The sequence below is a fragment of the Cariama cristata genome, unplaced genomic scaffold, assembly GCF_000690535.1.
Source record: "Cariama cristata isolate BGI_N322 unplaced genomic scaffold, ASM69053v1 scaffold17844, whole genome shotgun sequence".
Classification (NCBI taxonomy): Eukaryota; Metazoa; Chordata; class Aves; order Cariamiformes; family Cariamidae; genus Cariama; species Cariama cristata.
This window is the reverse complement of record NW_009612535.1, coordinates 20,987-48,841: the sequence shown is the minus strand read 5'-3', so window position 1 is coordinate 48,841 and position 27,855 is coordinate 20,987. Positions and strand designations below refer to the sequence as shown.

The 27,855-nt window shown below is 37.4% G+C and overlaps 1 protein-coding gene across 1 annotated transcript in view; it reads left to right on the top strand.

Moving 5' to 3' along the window:
* The window catches only part of HECW2 (HECT, C2 and WW domain containing E3 ubiquitin protein ligase 2), a 110,096-nt gene that overhangs the window by 74,526 nt on the left and 7,715 nt on the right, over positions 1-27,855 (top strand). The window contains exons 14-25 of the mRNA XM_009698695.1: positions 514-648; positions 3,502-3,604; positions 4,634-4,730; positions 8,924-9,007; positions 12,108-12,217; positions 16,188-16,308; positions 18,413-18,526; positions 22,187-22,339; positions 24,396-24,494; positions 25,675-25,804; positions 26,403-26,549; positions 27,235-27,349. Coding sequence (XP_009696997.1) covers positions 514-648; positions 3,502-3,604; positions 4,634-4,730; positions 8,924-9,007; positions 12,108-12,217; positions 16,188-16,308; positions 18,413-18,526; positions 22,187-22,339; positions 24,396-24,494; positions 25,675-25,804; positions 26,403-26,549; positions 27,235-27,349 — 1,408 coding nt within the window. The remainder of the gene's footprint in view (positions 1-513; positions 649-3,501; positions 3,605-4,633; positions 4,731-8,923; positions 9,008-12,107; positions 12,218-16,187; positions 16,309-18,412; positions 18,527-22,186; positions 22,340-24,395; positions 24,495-25,674; positions 25,805-26,402; positions 26,550-27,234; positions 27,350-27,855) is intronic.

Here is a 27,855-nt window from a genome sequence, read left to right as displayed (position 1 = left end):
AATAGTTATATCAGGAGGATGGCAAAAATGCCTGTTGGCTTGTAATCATAGTTCATCGCCAGATGCAATCATACACTTGACACATATATATGCCTAATTGTGTTCATAATTACATGATAAATAAGGGAACAGTTTTGCCACTTAATGATATTTTTTTAGATGCTTATAAGGAAATGAAAGGCAGAATACACCAGGATTACTTCTATTAAACATCTAAGTCTTCTCTTCTTGACAATTATGATAAAGTTTCCTACTTCTGATGCTTGTCAGATGAGAATTTCAAGGGCTTTACAGACATGAATGAAGTAAGGCATTAAAGAATTCATCCCTTCAGTGAGATGGAAAACTGTTATCCCTCTTCTGCTGAAGGGAAACGCAAGCCACAGTAATGTGAGGAAGATTTTCCAAAGCGTCACATCAGCAAATGAAAACTAGATTCTGAATTGACATTAACCTTGGACATATTTTAAAAAAGTATTGGCTATAAATTCTTTCTTCTTTCTCCTTCTCTAGCCTTTCTTTGTTGACCACAATTCCCGCACTACCACGTTCATTGACCCCCGGCTTCCCTTGCAGAGTAGCAGGCCCACTAGTGCATTAGTCCATCGGCAGCACTTACCCAGACAACGCAGCCACAGCGCTGGTGAGGTGAGTTGGATCTGCCCCTTCTCTTTGGGAACCACTGGGTTTTTAGGATCAACCTCTTTCACGTCATTTCATTCACAATTCCATGTTGTGAGGAACATGATTCTTCTGTAAGCATATGGTACTTATCCATGAAGAATTACAATTTCATTTGCTAGCTATTGTTGCTTTTGAAATGTATGATTTCAGAGGAAAAATATCAGATGTGAGTTTCTCTTACGTTTAGTTCGCAGTAACCACACTTAACCACAGGAGGGCATCTGATTACAGATTACCAGTATCTGTATCCTGTCTTTCGCTGTCAAAATACGTATTGTTGTCTAGCATGGTGTTTGCCAAGTATGTTGATAGAACTCTGCAAATAAGGGGGGGTTTTGGGGGGGTGGAATGGTGCATGTGTGTATATACGTCTAGATGTGCAACTTTCTGAATAAGTATAAAAAAGTCTTACTGCATATAGGCTTATCAGACTCTTACATGCATTTGCATATGTTTTTCATCTCTACTTTCTAAACAGAAATACACGGAAAACAGTATTTTGTTGATATGTCATTGTTGCACCATTTTCAACAGCAGTCTCCATATTGTTATTGTAACTTCTTTTTACTTGTGAGCAAGTGTATGTACAATGACTTAGATTTCAGCTGTACTTTATTTATCCTCCATACTGTAGGCTGTAAGTTCTCTTTTCAAGGAGAGGACTATTCCATGCCAGAAATTAAAGATAATACAATTTAGAATGGTGAGAGAAATGCTCTGATTTATCCTTTTTATAGCTCAGTCTTGTGGTAGATGAAGTTCTGCCAGAGGTCTGTTTCAGAGCAGGCATGAATCTTCTCTGCCACTTCTCTAACAGGGCTTCCGCTGAGCTGCAGCAAGTGAGTGCCGTACCACTGGCTGCATATCTTGTCATATCCTGTGTGAACATGGCTTAGTCACCCACGATACTTTCCACCCCCCAGCCCAGTGTAAGGTATATTTTACAAATGGTTTTAAATAGCATTTTACGTCAACTTGGTGGTGCAATGTAGCCAATGATGTCTTCCAGCAGGCAAGGAAGCTAGAAGTGTCTTCATATAGCTATTTAGAGCTTCCATAGGGTAAAGCAAATATTTCTGTTGGGATTGATTTATAACAGAGGAGAAATAAATTTTTTTTCTTAACTTCACCAAATATCCACTGAAAGTATCTTTCTTTAAGCAGCGTTCAGAAGCTCTCCACTTAGAACAGAAATTCATGTCAACTGTGCTGCTGAAGTTGTCAATACTGCAAAATAAGTGTAGTTTATCCTACAGGAAGTCATCATATATATTGCATATACACAGTGCTGATTACCTGTCTAAATTTCCCACTCTGTCTAGATACATGAAATTCCTTAAACCATGTTTCTACAGGTAATTTAGAAGTATTTCCTCGATATTGTTACAATTGTAAATTGAAGTATAATTCCAACAGGAATCTTAAACATATCAATTCAATACAGTATTCTCATTCTGGGATTAATGATGTAATGATGTTTATTTGTGTGTGTATGAATCTGAACACCACTTTTTCTTCTGCGTTTATGACTTAAGTATTGCACATTTGCAGCTATTTTTCCTGTTTTTAAACCATTGCATCAAGGAACTGTACATTTTTGCAAAAGATGAATACTTAATGAAAAAAATTCTTTAAATACTTTCTTTGGATTTGCCTTGCCACGAACTTTGATGTTTTGAAGGCACTGACCCAGTTTTTGCAGGGAGATGCTCTAAAGCAAACATTAACCAGTGTAAGGAATGTCTTTTTAGCTGAAGCTGAACTGCAGCATGAAGCTGGAGCTAATAATAATGGCATTCCTTTTCCACCTCAGTGCCTACAGGAAATAATTTTTCATTTTTCTGAGAGAGTATTATCACAGAACACACAGATCTTGAGAGATATCTCAGGACTTTTGTTTCTGTATGATTTCAGAGACTGGATTTAAAAACTACATTTATAATTATTTGATCTTTTGCAGTTAGATGTTTTAGAGATCTTTGAAGCTTGGAAGTGTAGTTCAAATACTAACCATTACATGTAGGCACAGGAACTGAGAAGTAAACATAAAGGTTCAACAGGATGAAAAGGAGATTGAACAAAAAGTTGTATCTATATAAAATACAAAGTACTGACACTGTAGAAACGACTGAAGCCTCAGCATACAGAAAACTGCAGAGTTACCCTGACATCACAAATGCTACCAGGAACAACTTTACATTGTGGTTCTACCCTAAAAAATGTTCATATGCTACATTGTTTAATCCCAGAAGGTGAACACAAAAAAAATCAGAACAGTTTTACTGAATGATTGTAGGAAACATATTTTTACCAGTTTTGCACTCGTTTGCCTTGCCTGAATGTGAACTCACTTCTTTACTCTCCAGCTTGAGCCATGAACTTGTTTCCAGTTCAAATTTAGGGAAACTCCATTCATGCACAGAGGTAATAGAGGTGCTAATGAAGGAGCAGAATTGGATTTTTTTCAGAACTTTTGATATGGATAAAGATGTCTGTGAAGTACAGAAGACCCTCTGAAGGAATCCCAGATTGAATGTTTGAGTCCCCTTTCAGAATGGGACTATTACTTAAAAATAGCAATAAACTTTCAATCAGTTTTGATTCTTCATATTAGTAGGCGCAGTATACTAAATAATGTTTTACTAGTATCTGTTGTACAACACAACTGATTCGTGCTGCAGTGGTTACTGGGGATAGTGATTAAGCAAAGTATTTACATACATGCTTAGTTTTAAGCCATATGAGTTCTCACTTTTATGTACCCGAGTACATATGCTGGCATGGAGACACTCATTGTAGTTATGTGCACATTTTCAGGTCGGAGAGGACTCCCGTCATTCAGGACCACCAGTTTTGCCAAGACCATCTAGCACATTTAATACAGTCAGCAGAGCTCAGTACCAGGACGTAGTTCCAGTGGGTATGTCAGCATACGGTCTCTTTTCAGAAAAGTTCTCCATGACTGAGTGTGTCATGTCAGTGTGCATTGCTGGGTTTTTGATTTGGTTGGGGTGCATGGAAGTTACCATTTGTTATGATTACTTCTATCCATCAGCATTTCCCAATTGTTCAATTGCAACCTGCAGGAATAATACTGAAAAGTGTCTGCGGAGGACCAAATAACCGATGGAAAACTTCTGCCTTCCTAGCTCACTTACCCTACGTGGTGACAGGAAGAGTTGAAGCCAGTGAGCCAAGTTGTGTCCTAATTCGACTCCATGTGTTCCCAGTGATTTTTGTACAACTTCAGAGCATCCATTTTGGCAGGATTCCAGAAAGCGTTAATCAGCTTGGAATTAGTCATTAGCTTAACTTCTGTTCTCAGTTACATACACACGAAGTTACTGACTTCTGTGCCACTGAGAACAGAATTTAGCTTATTGAATGTAACAGCTGTCACATTGTGCTAAATCAAGATAAATTAATCCGATTGACTATAACTGGCTCTTTGTATTGTGGCATGTTACTTGAAAATCTCTGCTAATTTAAGTCCTTCCCCTTGCAATGGACATGGTGTGTATACACTGCAGGCTCAGCAATTAGTGAGGATTTGATATGGGTGTTTCCAATGACTGTTTAATGTTTGAGAATGGATTTCAGTGCAGTGAAAACCAAGATCCCTGCAATTTTATTCCAGCAATGAATATTCTAGTTTGACCTTAGCTAAGAGTGCAAGTGATAAAATGTAATAGAAATTGCTAACAGAATTAGAGCTCTTAACAGTGGGAAGGACATTTCACAATGAGATTTGGTTTGTAATCAAGAAGCTTGTTCCGTAAATGACAGTAGAATTGGTAGCTTTACATGAAAAAGTACTAACACAATACTGCTAAACTTAAAACTGTGAAGATGACATCTGCTGTCATTATTGTTCGAAACTCAGAAGGAATGCAGTCCTGTCTTTTAGTATCTCCTTGTTTCAGCATGATACTTTTGTTGATGTTTCCAGCTTACAATGACAAGATTGTTGCATTTTTGCGGCAGCCCAATATCTTTGAAATTCTGCAAGAGCGTCAACCAGATCTTACCAGGAATCACTCACTCAGGTAATAAAATTAGTGGAGTTTGCTATTCCTATTTCAATACAAAATGCTAACTAGAATTAGTTTCTTTCATTAAAATTAACAGCGACATGTAACAGACTGTAGACTTTTGGCCTATTCAAACATACTCATAAAGCTGTGGGAAATAGTTCTTCATTGTATTTCTATGTAACTCCCTCAAATAAGGTTTAAGAGAACAGAGGTAATGCATTATTGCCACATAAAGGCACCTGCAACAAAATGTTTGGAACAACTGGCATAAGAGATTTCCTGATGTCTTCAAAATGTGCCAAGACAGCTGGCTGGCACGGCAAATGTGCCCATTCATTTGAGTATGCGTACCGCTGGGAGTGTGAGACACAATGGCATTTGGTTTTGTCCTTATCTTCTCTTTTTAGTGTGCATTTACAGAAAGGCTATCCTGTCGTAATGACCTTGGAGGTAATCTTATATCAATCAGAATTTTTAGTTTTTCTCCAAAATTTACAAAAAAGGTATCTACAGGTTTTTGCACAATCCAATGAGATCTGACGAAGGACGATCTTTGATTGTTGTATGGTTGTTATAACTCCCTTGTATGCTTAGACTAGGAACGATAAAAACTGAAATTCAGAAAGTGGCAAGATCCCCCTTAAAGTGTGTCCCGCACAAAGACGTTTTAGTTCATGTACTTGTGTGTAAAAGATGGAATAACTAACAACTTGGATATTAGTGACTAGGACTGAAATGACTGTATCTATTCTTCCTTGGACAATAAACTTAAAAATGCTGGTTTGATGGTTGCAGTCTGTCCTGTGCAGAGAGCTGCCAATGCACTGCTCTGTGTTCCAGATGCCTATCCACACTGGCTGGCATAGCAGCCAGCACTGACTTTGATTTTTGTTCCATTCTCATAGTGCTACTTATTGATCCTTTTCCTCAATGTCATACAAGTTCCCGAAATTCAAAAAACTGCCCTGTTTTTCAGTTTCCCGAAGCATCACGTTCTAACAAGTTTTGTGATGAGGTTTCTATGTTAAAGATTTGTTTGACCCTCTAAATCCTGGCTGACCAACCTGAAATGACATACTAGCAGAATATATGTTCTCTAGAAAATACAGAGAAAAAGAGGAAAATAAAAATCTACAGATCTCAGCCTGTCAAAACAATTCCTAAGTTGCACCCATATCACTACAGGCAAGTTTGTCGCAGGCTTGGTTTGAAATGTGAGCAAACTAATCTGTTGGGAAATAGTGTACAAACAATTTCTGATTATTAGTAGTTTTATTGTTCCTTTTTCCTTTCCCCAGGATGCTTGGCTTCCTTTACCCTGATAGCAATCAGAGTGTCATTTTCTTCACATGTGTTATGTTTTTTTGATAATTTAGAGTTCAGACTGTTCAAAAGACTTGTTGGTGTTATCAGATTCTGCTTCTTGTAGAACCTTGCTTCCTGATTACAGAATCATAATTTGCCACAAGCTGAGCCCTTCTTGAGAAAAGATGTTTTTCAGATTAAAAATGGAAGATCAAAGGATAAAAGATACTGGTTTCTGTAACTCCTCATTTACTTGAGACTATATATCCTTCTGTATGCTTACTGTGTAAATAGACTTGAAGATATACGTCTAACTTACCTGCTTTAGCAGGATTTTAATGAACATGGTTTTATTTTACATTAAGTAGGATTGGCCAGAGAAGCCATTCTGTTAAGCCGAATGGTTCCATTCTAGCCTTAAGTCTTTGAAGTTAGTATATTTGATTAAGGTAAATTATCTTCTGTTATACCTCTCCTATATTCTTCTAGAGGTGATGCTTCAGTAACATTTCTTATATTGTTGTAAAGATCTCAGTTCCATTTTTCCTAGTTAGTCTCTTAAGACCCTGATTTAGCAAGTTACTGGAATCCATTTCTATTCAACACATTGTGAGACTAAGCAACTCCAATGACATTGCCATAACACTCGATGAATTAAGACCTAAACGAAATCCCACACTATGAATTCTTTGTGTCATTTTTCTTTTTAGTGTAGTGATTAGTACAACTGCCTGCAATCTATTTCTTTGAGGACTCCAGTGCAATTGAAGTAGAATGATGATGATATTTAATATGATTATTACTATTATTATAATTATTACATAGGTGAGGAGGAAAATCAGTATTTGGCCAGTGGAAGAGGGCAGAGAGCATTTGAGAAGATCTCTTACATTTTCTGTCTAAAATAATTTCTCATGCCTAAAAAGAATGAAGAGATGTGATAAGAAGTTGAGGGTCTGTTAAAATATACAATGAAAGTATACTACAGGTAGGAAATTGTTGTTCAGAGGTTTTATGGTGGAGTGAGAACATTGTACTTATCACAGTATTACTAAGCATGTAGCCAGGATCAAATCTCATTGCAAGCCACCACAGATAAAACTGAGAGACTGTTAAATAATATAGAAGGCTTCAGGCAAAGGCACCTGTTATACATTAAACATAATTTATATCTTAACAGAAGGTAAAAGGCATGTATTTAAAAAACTATCATTGAAATCACAACTCTCATGGGTAACCCTGAGAAGTCATGGATTGCATTCATTTGGAGGGCTGCATATGTTAGTTAACGCAGAAAAAGTCCTTCTGGTTCCTGATGATGCTGCCAACTAAATGCTAAGATATATTTTGTAATCCACCATTTATTTCCTCAAACCTTGCTATTTGGGTGCTGATGTAAATTTGAGTAGGCTCTGGAAGCATCCAGCTATCCCTGCCCTGGGCATTCTAGGGCTGCACTTCCAGGTGGGCAGTGCATGTTGGCTTTGGCTCAGCGCTGTGCTGGTAGAACTACTGGGCTTCCAGGCTGAAGTCCAGTCTTGACTGGCTGCAACCACAGCATTGATGAAGAAGGTGTTTGGCTTTCAGTACATCTCTTCATAGAGAAACAGCGAATCACACACTCCTGCTACAGCCACAACTGCCACCCTGGCAAGCAGGGACTGGAGGGCTCTGGGCACAGCCTGGCTGTGCCCCTTCTTCACCCTTGAATATGCTGTAAATGCACTGCAAGTTACCAGGAAATGTATGTGCATTTGAGAAGGTCTTTATGCACCGTCAATTTAAAGACAGATGGCAAGAAATTTGGTTTGATCCTTTTGTTGAAACTGCTGTGCATGAAATTATGTGTTCCAGAAGTTCATATTGCAGCTTAAACTGTGCAAGCCACTAGCAGCCTTGTTACAGTGCCGATTGCATGGATCGTTTTTGACCTTCTTGTCACTGTTGGTAATAGGACAGTTGGCTAGACAGACCTCTGAGCTGAGCCAGTGCTGCTGTTCTGATGGGGAGTTCTTTACTTTTCTATTTGTTTGGGGGTTTTCTCCTTTGGAATTGGGGCAATATTTACTACACAGGTTTATTTTTTGTTTTCTTTTCCTCCTGAAGAGTAAAGCCAAATTAGAATTTATCTCTACTGTACCATCATATACCTTGTACTGATAGAGAGAAAATAAAAGGGAAGTACTTCTGGTTTAGAATACAAGAAAAAACTCTACAAAGAAGAAGAACAGGATTCAGCCAAGGAATTATATTCAATGTAGATCCTAAAGTCTGTGTGTTACCGTGCTCAGAGTTTAGAATGCATAGATTTCACAATAGTGACCAAACTGGGTCTGGGAGGAAGGATGTGTGATTGGGTGAGAGAGAGGGTGAGAAATAGTACAAGGGTTTTTCTGGAAGATCTCTTAAATGCAGTGTGGTTCAAAACCCCCGCTTTTAAAATCACAAGAGTGCATTTTAGTGTATGGCTTGCATTTGTACAAAGGTTCAAAAAAGACAGTACCTCTTTAAACAGTTCACTTTCAGAATAGTAATGTCCTCCCACAGGACTCAGCCTCCTACTTTGAATTCAGGGACAGAGCTAGCATGAACTTGAAGGATTGTTTTAATTTTTTTTTTTTTATTATTGTTTGGATGGCTGTACTACCTGAAGCAGCCTGAGCATTGAAGAGATGAGGGCAACACGGGCATCATTTCTCAGAACAAATTAGCTTTTTGGTTGTAATATTTTGCTGCTCACATGGACAAGGTGTGGCTGGGAAAAAGAAAATTGTTTCTGAAACACAGAAGCATAACCTAGAGGTTTTTATGATATACCCTGTACTTTTCCTTGTTGCTGTGGTGTACATTGGTGCCTTATTTGCAAAAGATATTTTGGAAGTCGTCTTTTGCTTACACAGGGAGAAGATCCAGTTCATCCGGACAGAGGGAACACCTGGGTTGGTGCGTTTATCCAGTGATGCAGACCTTGTCATGTTGCTCAGGTAGGCACTGCTGCTTTCGATGCATGTATGGAATATGCTGTGGCAGCTGCTGAGGAGCCTTTCAGTGAGTAGTGTGTGCTTATTTAATAACCTAATCATTTCCCCTTCAGTAATTGGACTTGCAGCTGGGAGAGCTACAACTCAAGAGTCAAATTTTTTTATTTTCATCATGTTCAGTTTCTAGATGGTAGTTGGAGGTCACATTTTTTCATAGGAGTGATGGAATGTGATATTCTGTCTGAGGAAATGCAAGTGCAAGAGCACTGTTCTCATGATTTATATAGGTTTGCCCAGACCACCTTTTATTGTCCTGTTACATCCAACTCTGACATTTAGATAGGTGGTACAGTTTAGACCTCTTTGCAAGGATTTGCCTTCTGCTGCTTTAAGAATAATGCATCTGTTTAGTTCTGTGGTTTGGGAAGTCCGTATCTGTGAATGTTCATACTTGAGATGTGTTTTTATTACTTAATGTCTTGCTGCCTCTTCACTATACTGTCAAGCATTGTCCCCTTTAATAAAGGAAATACTGTTACAGAGCTTAAGAAATGCAAAGCTGCTTCTTTAATATTTTTCATTTAAGCAATTAACTCAAAAAATCAGGCAGATTTTTTGCTAGAATTAAACCCTTCTATCTTGATGTTGTATTCTCATCCATTTTAAAAGCACATCAGGAAATTCAGGAGTACATTTAAAATTGAATCTAGTGAAATAGCATTGGCATTAATAGTATTTTGAGGTCAGGTTGCATAATGATAATCCTTTCTGGTCCCTAAATCTCTGAATTAATTACAGCTACAAAAAATCTCACTGTAAAGCCAAGCTGAAGCTTTTTTAAAATGCTAATATTGTTTCTTAAAAAAACTTTTGTTTGTTTTGATATATAATGCATGAAGATGAGACAGGTTTTACACAGAAAAATCTAGCTTCAGCTATTTGTTTTTTAAGTAAAGATTACATGAATGATTTTATCATTGCTCTTTGACTGGCTTTTGTTCCCTCTGGTGTTCTGTTAACAGCAAAGACTGCAAATAATTCTTATAGTGGAAACAAAGCAAATTCAAAATTTTGATTGCAGTCTTTCTTTTGTAGAAAAGCAATAATCAGTATAACTAATTTTAAAGAGAAGAGTACTAGCCAGTGCCTTCCTAGAATAACTTTATCATATTCTTCAGATTTTATTTCTCTACTTCCCCCCCCTCCCCAAAATCTAACTGAAAAGCATTGCTAGGGGATTTTCTTCCCATTTTATTAATAATCTAATAGCACCATTGCCCCAAGGATATATTATTGATAAAATGTTATCTATGCATCCATTAGTTTCTTAAAATGTTGGATGTTAAACCTCAAGACTGGACTGAGTTATTGTGAGCTTATTGTGAGTAAATACTGGTGTAAAATCGAAGGTGATCTAAGTTAAAATAGTCGTATACTGAGATGATGAAATTTCTTTTCTTACCATTGTTTAGACTTGGTGGATTTTTACTTTTAACAGTATCTTCTAGCATGGTGTCATCATGACCCTTGTCTATGAAACCCTGACAAAACTGCACTTTGATGATGATGACTCAATCCTGGTGCTCAGGACACCTGGGTTCTGTATCTAGCTTGGGTGGTTGGATGACCTTGGGGAAGACTATACCCATTTCTGTGCCTCTTGTTTCTTCAGTTTGGGGGGTGTGATATAATTGTCTTGTAAAGCACTCTGAGATGTAGTAAATAACTGGGTGGAGTCACAGTTTTTGATATTTTTATTGCTTGGGAACACTGTACATTTTTTTACATGCTTCAGTAAATACTAAGTTGCAGCTAACTGAAAATAAACAAACTGACCCCTATGTGTCTAGGGACTGAAGGAGGTACAATGCATCACATTTTTAAAAACACTGTAAAAATGGCATTATATTAAGCTTCAGATGTTAAGAAGAAAATATTTCAGTTTCTTCTGCTAAACACGTTGTTTGGTATACAGCACATATCATCATTTTAACTCTTAACTTAATCGAAGATTAAAATAGTGGTTTATATTTTATCACATTTTCAGCATCAAAATATAACTTGGAGGAAAACAACGCATGGTCATGAATGTAAAAAGAACTGCCAGAAAATACCCATTCCAAAAAAAAAACACTTCATGCAAAAATTGTTTCTAGATATTTGTCCCATGAACAAACTTAGTAAGAAACATCTTTTATTTGAACATTGCTTTCATTGGTTGAGCTCTATAGTAAAAGATTGGCTTGTGATTCTTTCTGTAGCTCAATTTTTGGAAATAATTTTTACATATTGTCTCAACAGTTTATTCTTATCTGTGTTGTGTTTAATGTCCAACATAGGCTTTGATATCAGATTCATTGTAATATTAGACATTCTGTCTCTTTTTGATTTGCTTTTGTTAATTTTGGGAAAAGACTGAAATTTTAATATATATACAGACTCTGTGTACACAGATGAAGTGACTGGGCTGCAAAATGTTTATTGTTTTTCTCTTAAAAGTTGTGTAGCAATAATAGATGGGGCATGAAGTAACTCAACCTGAACAGAGTAGATGTGATACTTGTTTCAGCAACATTGTTAGCATTAAAGGTAAAATAAAGAAGTAACTAATGCCAGCAAGCTTACTATTCAATACACTCAACAAGTTCAGATGTGATTCTTAATCCTGGAGGCTTAGTATGTTTGTCTCTGTTCCTGATCTTTGTGCAGTATTGCAGATCTTTTTCCAGGAAAGTGTGACTAAGGTTACTGACCCCATAGTAGTAAGAACACAAGTTTTTTTTTAAAAAAAAAAAAAAAGGCAGGGGAGAAGGGGAAAGGGTGCAAATTTTAAAGACTGATTAACTGTATTTTAACCTTGAAAACAAATACATTATGTGTAGCGATGTCCCATGAAAGTAGTAATTACCGCTTTCTAGTACTTTCAAAATCTGATTGAGGGAATGGCAATAAAATATTTTGTAGCACTCTAAGCGTGCATAGTGGAAACAGGCAAGTGACTACCAAAGAAAGCAGGTTAGTAACTAGAGATTTATTCCTAGAAAGTGAAAAATGACATTCATTCAAATAAACGTGTTATTTCTTAATTGCCTCTTTTTACCAGCTTGTTTGAGGAGGAGATAATGTCGTATGTGCCACCACATGCCTTACTTCATCCTAGTTATTGCCAGTCCCCAAGAGGCTCACCAGTGTCTTCACCTCAGAACTCTCCAGGTAAGTTGCTCAGGCACAGCTTTTGCAGGGGCTGTATGAAACAGTTTCTCATACTTGGTAAGGACCAGTTCCAGATCAGTAAAGTCAGTAGGACACTCCTGCTGCCTTCCCAGAAATCAGAGAACAAAAACAGTAGAAAAATTGTTGGACTATAATTTTTTGTTTGCTTTCCAAATTGAAATTCATGGCAGCCTAAAGCCAAGAACCTATTATTGGGAAACTATAACCTATTCCCCTTTGTGGTTCCCAACTTTTAGATGGGTAAAGTTACATGAGCTGAAGCACCTTCTGAGTGGTCAGTGAGCTTATCACTGCAGTACTTTCATTATGATGGTATCTGTAAGATACTGCAGTAGAGCTAGTCCCATAATTTAGTTTACATTATGCTGCATGTAATGACTTTCCACCTTTCTGAAGATCCAAGTTCTGTTGCTCCAGCAACAACAAAGATTTAATCCTATTTTTGAGCAAAATCAGTGAGTGTGATTGCATTTGACTGTCAAACTTCAGCCTTTTCATTGGACTCACAAAATGTTTTGCTCATAGAAAGGATTGGTGTATTACAACTTCAGAGGCTGTGATTTTGTTCTGACTTGTAAAACACGCAAACTTGTTTTTCACTGCTGTGAAACAACTAAGGGACTCCTCATGCCAGGATCCTGATGCCTAGAGAATTAAAAATACAAGATCTAATAACCATATGTTAAAATGCCAGTGTTAATGGGACTGCGGGGCAACAAGAGACAATTTTATGTAAAGCTAGGTTGTTGTCTCTTCACATGAGTTCAAAAGATAGCATATTACAACTGTCTGGAAATACATGTCAGAATGGAATGAAACTGATGTTTCACATATTAACTGAGTTGCGGATCAGAACTAAATTATTTCAAATATGAGAAGTTCCATTTGACCTCTGAAGGCTAAGTACACAAATTTGAAGTTTATAGATATCTCTATTCTTAGTTTTCTCAAGAAGATGATAGGTAAGTAAAATAAAATCACTACAGTAAATCGGAAGTGGCTTAAGACAATTTCTACAAATTTGAGAACAAAAGTATAGATAAATAGAGAGCATTTGGGATGTAAGCAACTCTAGGTAGTTGCAGACAACAAGAAAATTTTATCAGAAAAAGTACTGTGATTTTTATGGGCATTTCCCAGTCCACAATCATAAAAAGCTTTGCCTTTTCAAGAGACTAGATTAAAACCATTCATAAACATGTCCTAAATGGTAACCTTTCCTGCTGCTGGACATAGGACCTCTGTAGGACCTATTTGAAGAAACTATGTGAAGATATTCTGCAAAGCAGCAAAATATAATATTCACACGTATTGATATTTTTGATACATATATGGTTTAGATATAACTGTTTCCCTTTGTTGAAAAGAATGAAATCTGCATGTATGCATCTTTATTCCAACTGCAAATCTGGCAGTCTTTTATGAGTAAAAACAGTTTTGGCTTTCAGAGTTATAATTTCGTCATTACTAGTACATACACCAAAGCATGCTGGGCAGGGCTTCACTCCAACAAAGTTATTTCAAGACACATTCAATCTTTAGCATGTGATATTCTCATCTATTCTTCAAAGCACCAGCACAGAGTAAAGGATGAACAGTGATGGTTTTAGTCCCATTCTGCTTAAAATTGTAATCTCTATTCTATTTCGTAGAAAAATAGAGAGACCGTTGAATCTCCCTGTCAGTCTGCAAGTATGCATGTTTGTGTTGGTCTACAAATGACTTTTTTGATGAGAAATTGTAAATAGCCCATCATTTCTATGGAGGCTCTGTGTTTTTTCATCAGCTAAACTGGCTGTGCTGCACTGCATGAGGTTGCATGTTAAGGACTCATTGTTCAGATCAGTCAGAATTGGTTGTACTTTCTCTTTTGGCAAAGATGAACAGTCATGAAGCTACTCTTTATATCTGCTTTAGAATATAACCTCTTTGAAAAATCAAATATGATTATCACATCACTGGGTTTTTAGCTCTTCCATTAACATCTTTTGTTCCAAAGGCGGAAGTAATCACCATAATTGCCCAGGAATTTCTTGGCATATGCATCTGATTTGCAATGAGGACTTGTCATGTGCTGACAGAATAATATACTACTGATTTCTGAACCATGAAGTAATGTGTTACCAGATTTATGTTCTGCGATCTCTCTCAGCAAAACCTTCCTTCAGAGATTAAGATTAAAGTATGCTTTTGTTGTGGTTTTTTGGGGGACTACATGTTTATACCTACTTTGACCCAAAGCAAAATAAAGTAGGGGCAAAGGCCAATAATTAAAAGGCTGCTGACAGTTTCACGTTTCTGTAAGTGTTCTAGAGAATTCAGCTGAGTGTACAATTAGAAGCCCTTGGTGCTCTCAGTAAAAGAGGACAACCACTATAGATTAATCAATGACCATGATTTGTTTTTTTCAGAGGGGTCCTGCATGTTCCCGTTAGAGCTCTGAGGATTCCCTGACACTTTCTATCCCTCCCACACACCACTCTAAGCCTAGAACAAGTGACAAGTGTCTTTCTGGTCAGACAGGTCTTTTAAAGACCTGTAAATGGAATTCAGTGTTAATACCGATCGTGCTTGTTCTCTCTCTGATCTCTGCAGAGAATCTGACTCTGCATCTTCTTCCAGCAGCCACTTCCACAGGACATGCTCGTCGCCTTTTCTGTCAGACCCGTATGCTTTGTGGCTAAGCAGGCTGCTCCCTTTTCCCCTGGTTTCTGCCCACAGGCTGAACGGATACACATTCTCTCTCTTTCATAACCTGAAACATTATGTTCTCTTCACCCATAGTAGCAGTAAATGTTTCTGTATTGTCTTAGTTTCCTACAGGGAGCCAAAAGAAAACTCACATAAGGAACTTATTGTCACTTAAAAGACAGAACTCTACATATATGTGCTTCTAAACTCTTCATTTGTATTTCCAGTGCATTATGGGCCTGTTAGATGACCACCGGTTGCAGATAAGTAGTTGGCAACCTATGTATACTGTAGGGCATGTGAAATTTCAAATATCCTCTGAGGTTTCTTTGTGGGGGATGTCTACACAGCCATGCAGGTGAGGATTTTAGTGTTATAAAAACTAGGGGTGAGAAGGTGAATGTAAAAGGGCTAAGATTAACTGATTCTTTGGCACACATTCTTGCAACCAAATCAGTTGAAGTAATTTATCCAGGGAGGAAATGGAAGTTCTAATGGTTGTGATATTCAGAATAGATCAGACTAAACACCTAATTTCTATATAACTAGACTTGTACATACAGATGTGGGGGTATGCCATTTCTTTGGCATGCAGATCTCATCTCTCCCTGCTTTTAAGAAACTGACCCTCAAAATCAGTTTTTCAAAAATAAATTCACTTAGATGACCATCATATATGTTCCTGCAGTCACATGTGAAAAGTTCCACGAACTTAAATTTGTTAGTCTTTTCATTCTTCTAATATTTTTCTTCCTTGTACTTCCCCAAGGAAAAACTTCTACTAGGGAATTTCCAAAAGTTTTCCTTCTTCAACTTGATGTATTCAACAGGGGAACAGCAGAGTACAGTCTGTTTATGCTTCATTTCTGAGTTCTTGTTTCTTCTGGTAATATTAAAACCAGAACAGAGCAGAACATTTATTGCGTGAGCTATTTTAAAGGTTAGACGTAAAGTGTAGTTGACCACTGGGAGTTAAGTCTTTCCAGTTGATTGTGCTGGATTTTTTAATCCATCTTTTGCACTGGCCTGGATTTACTCTTTTAAGACTTACTTTAGAGAGATGATACTATTGGAAATGAGCAACCAAAAAGTCTTGGGTGCAGAGCAGATTTGAAGATGTGCAACTTTTACTCTTTTAAAGGTGATTAAACCAAACACCTACCATGCCTTTTGCTATTAAGGAATCTTTTCAGTAGAGGATGGGACATTAATCAGTTCATGTCACTACAGCTCATTCTTTGCTTATTGCTTCCTGCAGGTACTCAGCGTGCCAATGCCCGAGCTCCAGCTCCTTACAAAAGAGATTTTGAAGCCAAGCTGAGGAACTTTTACAGGAAGTTGGAGACTAAAGGATATGGACAAGGCCCAGGGAAATTGAAGTATGTTGAAGAATCTCATGAAACTGGATTTGTTTCTCAGGCAGCTTGCCTTGCCTTGCATGTCTACAAGCTTCTTCCCATTAGAAGGAATGCAGATGTTATGGTTACCCTTGCACTTCTGGAAATATAAAGCCTGTCATAAAAGACTTAGTGCCAGCATGTGATTCATAGCAGAGGATACAGCAAGTTCTGAGCACTTCTTTTCTATGTTTCCTCCAACTGTATTTTCATACAAACGATATTGCCAATACAGTGCCAAAAAGGGCTTTGGGAAGAGGCATGCAGAAAAGGAGGCATCTGAATTCTTCCATTATAGCAATTGCTGTGATATAAACAGTTATATTTTTCTCATGCCTTTTTCCATTGAAAAAACTAGATAGGCTTACCTTCTGTATATCATTGCCTGTATCAATATCACGGTCCTCTTCAGTAAAGAGGACTCATAGAATTTAATAACATTTTATTTTAAGGATTGCCTTAAAAAACTGCTAATATTTTTACTTCAGCACTCTGAATGCTACAGTGCTTTAAGTGAGGTCCTCCTTCATTTATTTGATAATTGTGTGATTACATACTGGTATTTTAAGGATCATCATCATAAGATACTTTCATAATTTTGTAAATTACCAAGTCTTGTGCCAGCTATCAAACTCTCATAGTATGATACTCTCATAGAAGCCATGAGGCACTAGAACTTTTTTTAACCATTTCTTCTATTAGAATAGGGAGGTAGGTTTTTTGTTTGGGTCTTTTTTTATTTCTCCCAGACAGCCACTTCGCATATTTTGCAGGAATTTGTGCAGAGCTCAGACTTCATTTACATGACCTTGCTAAAAGTTTTCCACAACTGAAATGGGATTAAAATGGTATTGTTTAGACAATCTTAAGAGGCAGGATTGGACATTGTCTGCCTATAATGTAATGAAATCATAAACAATTAAAGTTTAACATATGAAAGTTTTGTCATGAATGCTTGGGCAAATAGCTGGTAGAAGAGGATAGCATTTGCTACCTGTAAGATCCATTAAATTTCTTGCACCTTTTTTTCCTGACCTATTTGCCATCACACTGTGGATTTTTAAGCAGAACAACAGCTTGATTTTTGAAGAGAAGTCTTCTCCAGTTCCTTTCCCAGGCCTACACTGACCAGCTCCTTTTTTTTAAACCAGGACCCCAGCACAACTTGCATACTGCCTGGATCCCCTTGTTGCCCATGTACTTTGTCAGTTGCTGGCCTCTCCACTTCTAGTGTCCTCTGCAGGATAGCGCAGTGCAATCACTGACTGATCTCTGCACAGGTAGTAAGGCCAGCAAGGGCTTTGCAAGAGGCTGTGTGGTGGTGTAAACTGCCTCCCTGCAGACAGCAGCAGCAGCTCCCAGCTTCAGCCTGACTGACTGATCAAATGCACACATAAGGCAATATTTGAATGTAAACCAAGCTAAGTTTCAGGAAACTAATTAAACATAGTTTTTTGGCAGAAGATAAAATGTTTAAGTAAGGAGGATTCTTTCACCTCTTATTTTAGATCTTTATGACACTTCCTCACTTTCACAATTTTTCTTTTAGAAGGTACATTATGTTTTCACATGGGATGCTTCAGTCTGGTTTTGGACAAACAATTGCCATTGCTTCTAGACTTTTTGTCCCGTCACACTTACACTGGGGATAATGTAGGGATGTGTGATTCTGGACTTACCGTTTGGTGACTTTCCCACGGTTTTATCTTTTTCCTTGTTAAGAGATTGATTTTTACATAAAAGCTTAGATTGTTGTTTACAGTAAGACTGATTTAGAGGCCTAGCCTTACAAAAGGATTTTAAACTTAATGAAAATGCCCCCTTCAGGACCTTTCCCATTGAAGCCTTTAATTTAAGGAAGAACCAGGGTAGAAAAAATAAAACTACACTCCTCTGGTTTTTTTAAATCTAAAGTAGATCCTTGAGGGAGATAGACCAACAGACGGAAGCTGCCTAATCTGGATCAAATTATCCAGCAGAAACATGTATGTTTATGAAGACACCCTGTTACCTTGCAGCGTAAATAGATGTTTCCAACTGTTGTTCATGTTCACAATTGCTGTTTCAAAATTATTTTGCGCTTCAGATTAATCATCAGGAGAGACCACTTGCTAGAAGATGCCTTTAACCAGATCATGGGCTACTCACGAAAAGACCTGCAGAGAAATAAACTCTATGTCACGTTTGTTGGGGAAGAAGGGTGAGTAGAACAGGGAAGTAAATGTGATCTCAGAACGCAGTGTGTCTTGCAGCTTCTGTTTCATGAAACTTCTTGTGGTCTAGAGCGAAAAGAGGAAGGATTACAGTCAGGAAATACCACATACATAAGCCTAGAACATACAGCTGTTCGAGATAACTTTTTAGCCATTGTGAAATGTAATGTATCCTGCCTTTGCAGAAGTAATGCATGTGTTTATATGAATTTTCACAATAGTTGATGTGTGTTTCAGAATGTTGCTGGGAAAACAAAGAAAAAACAACCAACTTTCTCGTATTACTCTTTTTTTTTTTTTTTTTTCTGTCAGTGCTGATGTTATATCTCCAGTGCTTGTTAAAAGACAGCTGCCATTTGTTGGAAGGAGAGTGCTTCGAGAGTAGGCTAGAGGCTCAATCCTTAATTCAACTCCTGTCTGAGGCAATAGGAGCTGAAAGCCCTCAGTGCTACAGGAGATGCTTGCTGCCTATCCAGGCCAGGACCTGCATCACAAATAAAAGCAGCTAAGCTGATGCTAGTTGTCAAATAAACAAATATTCCTGACATTTCAAAGTCATTTCAGAGAATGCTTGGTCTGTGTCTAGTGAAAGTCTAACGTGTTACAGGATGTGAGATGTGCATTGCAAAGCAAGATGTAGTTAGATTTTTGTTGCAAGTGAAACTGGAACAATGTACTATTTGCCTCTTTCATCTCTTGATTTGTGCCCCATTTGTGAGATCTTAAAGCCTACTGCCTTAGGCACAAATATTTTTGTTGGTAAATTTCATGAATGTATATACATTCAAAATTTTGTTCTTTGATATTTAGGAAACTGCAGCACACAGCTCTTGGAATGCTGTCGTGTGCATTATTGCCGTGCAATGTGTGAGTCTTTGAAATAAGTAACTTGTAATAGAAACATCTCATACAAGATTAGATAAAATTAATCTGTCTTTGAAAACCCCTAAATCCTGATGCTTGTTTAAAGTTCACCCTGAAGTGCTTAGTGTTAATAAAGACTCACTGAAGTCTTAAAATAAAAAATGTTGACAGCTGAAAGCCAAGTGTGGACTTGTTCATATAAATAATATCACCATGCTGTCTGAGGAGAAACTCAGAACTGGAATGACGAGGCTGGTGCAGGATGAGATTACACTATATTGACAGAGGAGGGTGGGGATGCAGGAATGAGGCCTGTCTTACACAGCCCTACCAGACTTTACTTTCACAGCTACAACCTCGACTCAGATTTAAAAATGAAAGGGAAAATTTTAAAATCATATGTGAGATAGAGATCGATCCAGATAGACTTTCTCCTTTCATCACTCAGTACAGCAAGATGAAGAGTGACTTGGAAATGGGGGTGACACATCCTGTTCCCATTATATCCAGCTTTACACAAGACTCTCTTGTTAATGGAAAGGAATGAGTTAATTAAGAGCAAAGTCAAATTAAAATTACGTCAATTCTCTATTTACAAATCTCTGTTTTGAATGAAGAAAGGATGTGTGCAAACAGTATTGTTTCATCAGAGATGGTGCAAGAATATGTATCATGTCAAACTATTCATTTAGCTAGGTGTAGAAAGACAGGTCAGTGTGGAGGAGAGGAGGATGAGGAGGAGGAGGAATACTGAAAGTTAATTGTTTCCTATTTGCTCCTCCTTCTCAAGTTTTTAAGTGGGAGTTTGGTCTTGCATTTCTTTTCCTCTTGGTAAAGAGGTGTAAGTCTTAAAGTAATGGGTAATGAAAGTCTCAAAAATTAAAACATTTTCATAACTATTGATTTATTAGCGTATTAATTAGTAAGTGGGGCAACTCAGACATAGTTATTGCTGTTCATATGATTTTTATCATAAGTCTCATAATGTTTGGTATCTTCCTTGAACCTTCAATTTCTACAGTCATGCAATTGTGATGCTAGTTTAATGTTTTTACATTCAACTTTATGTGGTGATAATGAAGAAAATTTTGATACAAAGAATATGGTTCCTTAAAGTTATTTTCCCTAAGTTCTATTAACTATTAGCAGAAGCTGCCTGACCTTTAAGAGCAGTAAATCTGAAGTATTAATGGTGCTTCCTAGGAGACATGAGTCATGTTGCCAACCAACATATTACTCTACTCCTGAACACCCAAATGCCCCACAGTTGCAGCTGTTGTGTGGTTGCATACCTCTTGTATGAAGTTTTCTCACCCTTGTGCCAAGCCTTTAATTGTGGGATAAATCTGACTAGCAGCACAGGACTCTCCTGATTGATTTATTAAATATGACTCACAGTAACTCTGTGTACAAAAGGAGCTGTATGAAATGGCTGGTAGTCAAGCACACAGTTTCTATTGTATCTTAAGATTTTATAGTGAGTTTGATTATCCCAGAAGTTTGCAAGAGTCTTCCAGATGACCCTTTACTTGATCCTGGTATTTGTGCCAAGATTAAGATCCAACAGTTGTCCATGATATCAAACCATTTTGATTTTTTTCTGCAGTTTGAGGATGGAATCTGCCCTTCTTGCCAGGGTAAGGATCTGTTTCAGTACTTTACTTCTGAAGCTTAACAGAAGCAAAGCACTTCCAAATGACTGAAGGGAAAATGTTGCTCATTCAACAGAGGAAAGAGGCTTTGTCCTCAACTTGATAATGGTACCTAGCCTTTATTTGCCTGACAACTTCATCCTCAAAAACAACTCTCATCTATGTTTGTCTTCTGTAAAAGTTCATGAGCCAAAACATTAGTAGCAGAAATCCCGTGTGAAAGCTGACCACCTCTCTGATACTTCTGTCTGTGCATTGTCTTAGTACTAAAGCAAGACCTTCTTAAAAGTCAAGTATGAAATCTTCAATCTATAGAAGGTATATCTTTATATCTCTTTGTTAGGATTATAATCTCTGTTCCCCACAGGAAAATCCCTAGTTTTCTGTTTTGAAGCTCTACCAGAGTATTAACTTCATACTTGACTCGTTTCACTGGTGACCTGCATCATAATGTCAAAATTCAGTCTCAGTGCTTTGTCAGCAATGAGTTTGTTTATGATTCAGAAAGAAGGGGTTATTTAGATTCCTTGTTCATTAGTACTGGAATCTTGAAATAGCAAAAAAAATACAACCAAACACCCAAAGGAAATGCACTCTCCAAAAGACATTTAAATGCACTCAAGTTTGGAAGACAGACAAGAAAATTTAGACCAAGAAAGATAAATCACTGAAGTAATCTCAGATTATATTGCTAGGGAAAACAGAAATACTGTCCTTCAAATTGTCCTATTGTTGCAAGTCTGCAAAGACAAAATATGACCATTGTTCATTTTAATTCGTAATATGTCAGATGCAGATACATCTGATGTTGGCTTTCTTCATGTTTCCTCTTCCTTCCCACCCCCAATTATTTGGTTATAGTCCTGTGGCAAAGAGACCATTACAGCTGGAGCCAAATTTTTTTATAAGAGCAGCCTGCATAGAGCACTTCAGTCCTCCAAGCCATTCCGTTTCAGAACAGCCCTGCAAGGACTTCACACATCTTGGTATTAGGCAATCTGCAGGATAAGGGCTCTGGTTAAAATGTTAGGAAATTTGAATTAAAATATAGCATAAGGAATGTAGATTCAAAAAAAGTCTTTCTTTGTACACAGTGAACACTTTATAGTAATGTCAAGTTTTTCTTTAAAGGTTGGACTACAGTGGACCTTCAAGAGAGTTTTTTTTCCTGGTGTCTAGAGAGCTCTTCAATCCGTATTATGGTTTGTTTGAATACTCGGCCAACGATACCTACACAGTACAAATAAGTCCCATGTCTGCTTTTGTAGATAATCACCATGAGTGGTAAGAATTATTTTTCTTTTTGTTTTTCAGATGTTTTCTGTTGTTCCCACTTGCAGACAAACTGCTCGTATCTGCTCAGATATAGAACACAGAATCTGATCTTTTTAACCAGCAGCAAAATAATTGCATGTTTTTAGACTTTCCTGATTCTGTTTTCTCTTGTGGTTTTAAATGATCTTATTTCTGATAAGGTCAGCAAAACTACGATTTGGAACATGCACCATGGGATTGTCTCACAACACAACTCTGTGTTTCTTGAACATTAGCAGTCGTTTCATGAAAGCAGTATTAGCCTCTTGTGCAAATGAATGAAACATTGGCTTTTTGTCTACTAAGGAGATTAAGGGAGATTTCAAGCAGGTGTTACTGTATGTAACTTGTTTGGGTCTTCCTAAAGAGTACAGAGGACTCCTCTGTCAAAAACCCAACATATCTACTGGAACGAAATCTATGGAGGTATCTTAATTGGAGATGGGGAGAAGACTGCTGATTACCTAGCTCTTAGGCAAAGTCTATACATACACGCATACTCCTAAAAGTAATCAAGGATTTTTACATAATCCCATTTTCACAATTAGAAGCCAGTTTAAATCACTCTCAGTTGATTTAAGCCATGGCATTGCCATACGTCTGTAAAGCTGTGCTGTGAATATTAACAGAGAATTCTATTGTGTGGGTAGTTAAATTACAGTAATAGTGGAATGACAACTGCTCATCTGTGTAGGACAGATTACGTACTGAGTTCTTATTTATCAGAAGCCAGTTATGAAGAATGAGCATCAGAAAGGAATCTCATCACTAGTTTTAAAAATTAATAGAAAATTAAATGGTGGGCTGCATCCAGTTCAGTTAGTTGAAACAACTTACCTGTTGAACTCCAGTACTGCAACAATAAATGGCATATGCTGTATTGAAAAGCAGAACAGTCTGGCAAAAGGGGGAGAATAAAACTTAACGTGCTATGCAACTTCTGCCAAATTTTGTAGCTTCAGCAGTGCAGGACTAGAAACCTTGGGGATGAGGGAGGCATGACCCCCTCTCTTTCTGGGAGTGCTAGTGCCAGTGACAGCACTGGTCTTGTACAGCCTCAGGGGGAATTCAGAAAATGCAGCTGTGACAAGCAGTTATGCACAGAAGGAGAAGGCTCTGCATGTCACATCCTCATCTTGCAAACCCTGTGTACAGGCAGGTATAATAAAGCCCTAATCTTTCCAAGAAAAATGCTGCTGAGGATGCATAAACAGAAAGTTTAAGAAACAGTATTTTCTTTGAAAAAGAACACTAGACTTAAATCTAGTTCCAGAGATGTGGCGGATTTTTCACAATGGGTCTTTATTCTCGTGGGAATATCTGCAAAGACCCTACTATTTCAAAGTTGCTGCCATCTGATCTCAAATCTGTCAAACTCACTCCCTGCCTCCCAACCCTCCTTACACACCTGACAAAATGAAGATAATAGTGGAAGAAAGAGAGGGGAGAGCAGGAGATCATTTAGATCCCATTGACATAGGACTAGAGAGCACTGCGATACATAAAAAAGCTTCAAGCCACTGTTTGTGAAAATATATAGAGAACTTCATAATCACCGGTCAGAAGAGGGAGCAAGGAGCCAGTGTAAGCAGAAAAGACAGACAGCAAGACCTGTTAGGCTGGGAAAGGGTAGAAAAACCTTTGGCCTCCCAGTAACATGAAAATAAATTAATCCTATATGGGGTGTTTAAAGAAAATAGACAGTGGCTATCATTTTGGAAGATATGTTTTTATAAAGAGGCTAGTCTGGCAGGGGTTAATTGGGTTAACATTGATTTGACATTTTTGAGAATTTGCAGCTTAGGTATCTGAGGGATTTTTCCACACCCTGCAGACTTGCATTTTTTCTGTGCCTTACTGAGAATGTAAAAGAAACACAAGAGAAAAAAAAAAAAAAAACAACACCACAATTTAGACAGCTATCTGATTTTAAAATGCTGTTTGGAAATATATGTAAGTTTTGATGACAGAGCAGTATACAAACCACAAAGTTTCAGTGTAACTATTGTAACTGTTTCTCTTCCAGGTTCAGGTTTAGTGGTCGAATTCTTGGTCTTGCTCTGATACATCAGTATTTGCTAGATGCCTTTTTTACACGACCCTTTTATAAAGCCCTCCTCCGAATGTGAGTAGAATTGTTCTGTCTCCCTTTTTTGTTTGGTTCCTTCCCCATGGGCGATGCCATTTTGTGTATGGATAAATTATGACTTTTTTTTGTCAAAGAAGACAAGCCATTATTTATAATCTAGTAATTTCATTTCAATCCAGGACTTTTTTAAAAAGTTTACTTGTTTCCGCTTACGGTTATTAGCCAGTTACCTAATAACTCAGAATGTTGTTTCTGATCAGTATGAAAACGTCATGTTTTGTTTTAGCCATGTTATCAGGTTTCTTCTACAAAAATCTTACATTTGAAGTTGTACAATGAAATGCTGTGGTTTTATTCCGGATATTAATAGAGTTCTTATTCATTTGTCTTGTAATGACTCACAGGATAGGATATGAATCACTTCATAACTTAGACTGCAAGACCCGTTCTCAGAGGTAGACTGATTGTTGGCAATCTCCATTTTGGGGAGCTTTACTTTGATATACTTCAGGCTTCATTTTCAGAACTACTACTCCTGTTCTGGCTGAAACAATGAGAGCTGCACTTGCTCAGCACGTCTGGAATTTAAGACCTAATGAACTTAAGGTGCTTCACTTTTTGTCCTCCATTTGAAAACTGTTTTTGAGAAGTCTGGAAGGATATTTTTTTGTATAAAATACTATACAATCTAGTAGTGTGGCACCTTAGTTAATGAATAGCCCCAGTATCCTACTTCACAGAACAGGATTTAAGGAGTTAAGAAGAATTGCAGAAATTGCCGCCATGGTATTAAATATTAACAGATGACATGTTCGAAGCTTGGAGTAGTAACTGTTAAAGACAGCAAGGTGCAGTTGGCTTACAGGTTGGATTTGTAAAAGAAGGACCAGGTAAGAGGAAATATGGCAGAAAGTAGAGAGATATTTCTGTGGTGAGCAAGGTATCTGAACAGACTTTTTTGCACAATGAAGAGAGAGGTGGCAGTGTAGTCACATAAGCAAAAAGGACAGTATTTGCTTGTTATAAAATTTACTATTTCTTCTAAGATTTGAACTTTTTGCCCCTTCAATCTATGTATTTTCATACTTCGAATAAATTCTTCACAGGAAACATGGGACAGACTCACCGTAAGTGCAGGACTGTCCTATCTGAGTTTAGTTACTGAGCACACACTACTGCCGTCATCTGTATTTGTGTTTCATCTTGTTTATGTTAGACTCTGTGACCTGAGTGACCTGGAATATCTCGACGAGGAGTTTCACCAGAGTTTACAGTGGATGAAAGACAATGATATACATGATATCCTAGATCTCACATTTACTGTAAATGAAGAAGTTTTTGGACAGGTGTGCAAGATTCCTAACTTAATTTCCTTTATGTATTCTACTGGTAGATAAACATTTATTTGGACAGAATGATTGTCATTCCATGCTGATTTTGACTTGTTTTTATAAAATTCTGGTTGATGAAAACAATGTTGAAATCTAAGGAGGAATTATTATTTGCAACTGGTCAAATGTGTCTTTCTGTTTAAGGAGATTTCTGGAGAGTATCTGAAATATCAGAATTTTTGATTGCTCTGCTGGAAGTAGTTCACCTGAATTTAATTGCAGCAGAGTTAGCATTTAAAGGTATTACACCACCTTTGTTACAATATTATTTAGAAGACTTGACTCCTTTAGTCTCTGTAAAGATTGTTTCTTCTTCTCAGCTTATTGTTCATACTAAATATGAAGAATCTTCAGACTAAGTGGGATTTTAAACATGATTTTATCCAAAACCAGATTTGTTGCATGTTCTCTTATTTCACATGTTCCAGTATGCTGAAGTCAGTCTTGGCTTCTGCTTTTCAGGAATTTCTTCAACTTGAAAATTTCAGTTATTACAGTTCTTTCTTTTGTCTTTGTAATACTCTGTTGTCACTTGGTCATTTTTTTTCCTAAGATCACAGAACGAGAACTAAAGCCAGGAGGTGCCAATATCCCAGTCACTGAAAAGAACAAGAAAGAATATATAGAAAGAATGGTGAAATGGAGAATTGAGAGAGGAGTTGTACAACAAACAGAAAGTCTAGTTCGTGGTTTTTATGAGGTGAAAAACTCCAAAAAGAAATTTACTTTCTTCCTTTATCCTCCCAAAATATTTTTCTCCTCATATACGTTTCCCAAATACAGAGTCCCAAAAAGCAGACACATATATAATTGGAAGTGTCCTTACAGATATTGGGAGGGAGGGGGATTAAAAAAAATTTTGTTAGTCATTGACTTAAAACACTCTGATTATATATCTTCTTGAAACTGGAAAATACTGTTGATCACTGTTTGTATGATTAGCAGTGAATGCTTACTAATGTGACCCATCTGCTTCTTCATTGGGCCTTTGAGGTGTTTTGTGTGCATGCCATACTCAGTGTAACATGGTAGACCGAGTGTATTTCAAGGTATTTCCCTCCTACCTGTTTTAACACAGACAATTAAACTGAAGGTATTGAACTTAATTTGTCCTGAAATAATTCAGTATTATTTGCCAATAAAATTCTCTTCCAATCACTGTAATCCTCTAATGAAACTGAATGGAACTGCAGTGTAAGAAAAAGTAGTCCATTTCTTTCCCTTTGAAAAGAAAAAACAAAACAAAACAAAACACAAACTTAATTCTTTCCATTTGTGAGAGAAATGTTACATGATAAATGTCTTAGTAGCAGACAAGCCTTTGATGGGGAGGCAAAAATCAATAAACGAAGAAATGTTGCTATGCATTTTATTTCCTTTCACAGGTGGTTGATGCAAGGCTCGTGTCTGTATTTGATGCCAGAGAACTGGAACTGGTTATAGCTGGAACAGCAGAAATTGACTTGAGCGATTGGAGAAATAATACAGAGTATAGAGGAGGTAACCTTAATTTTGAATTGTTCACTGACAGTGTTGGGGGACCTGGAATTACCCGGTTTCTAAGACACTAATGAACCATCCCATGAGATACATCTTTAGTATCTTCTGACCTTCTGTGCTTAAGTTTGTGTTAGGAGAAGGTAATTTGTCCATTTTAGTTTGCTTCATTGCTTCCCCATGCAGCTTTTCCCTTACCGTTCTTGTCAGGACAGCATAACAAGCAGCCTTTTCCACAGAAAGTACTGGGCCCACCTGCACACTAGTAGAGTACCACCCAGACACTGGAGATGAATGGAAATGGTAACCATTCTTAGTAGGATCTACCTCTTTTCCAGTCTCAAAGAAGACAGGAAATTAGAAGTGATCCCAGTGACTGCAGGCTGGCAGTTGAGATAATCTGAGAACAATGGAAGATTTGGGAACTACTTTGAGAGAGATGGTTGCAGCATCATTTGTACCTTTAGATATATAAAAAGCACAGCATTAGAATATTTCAAGAATTGGCA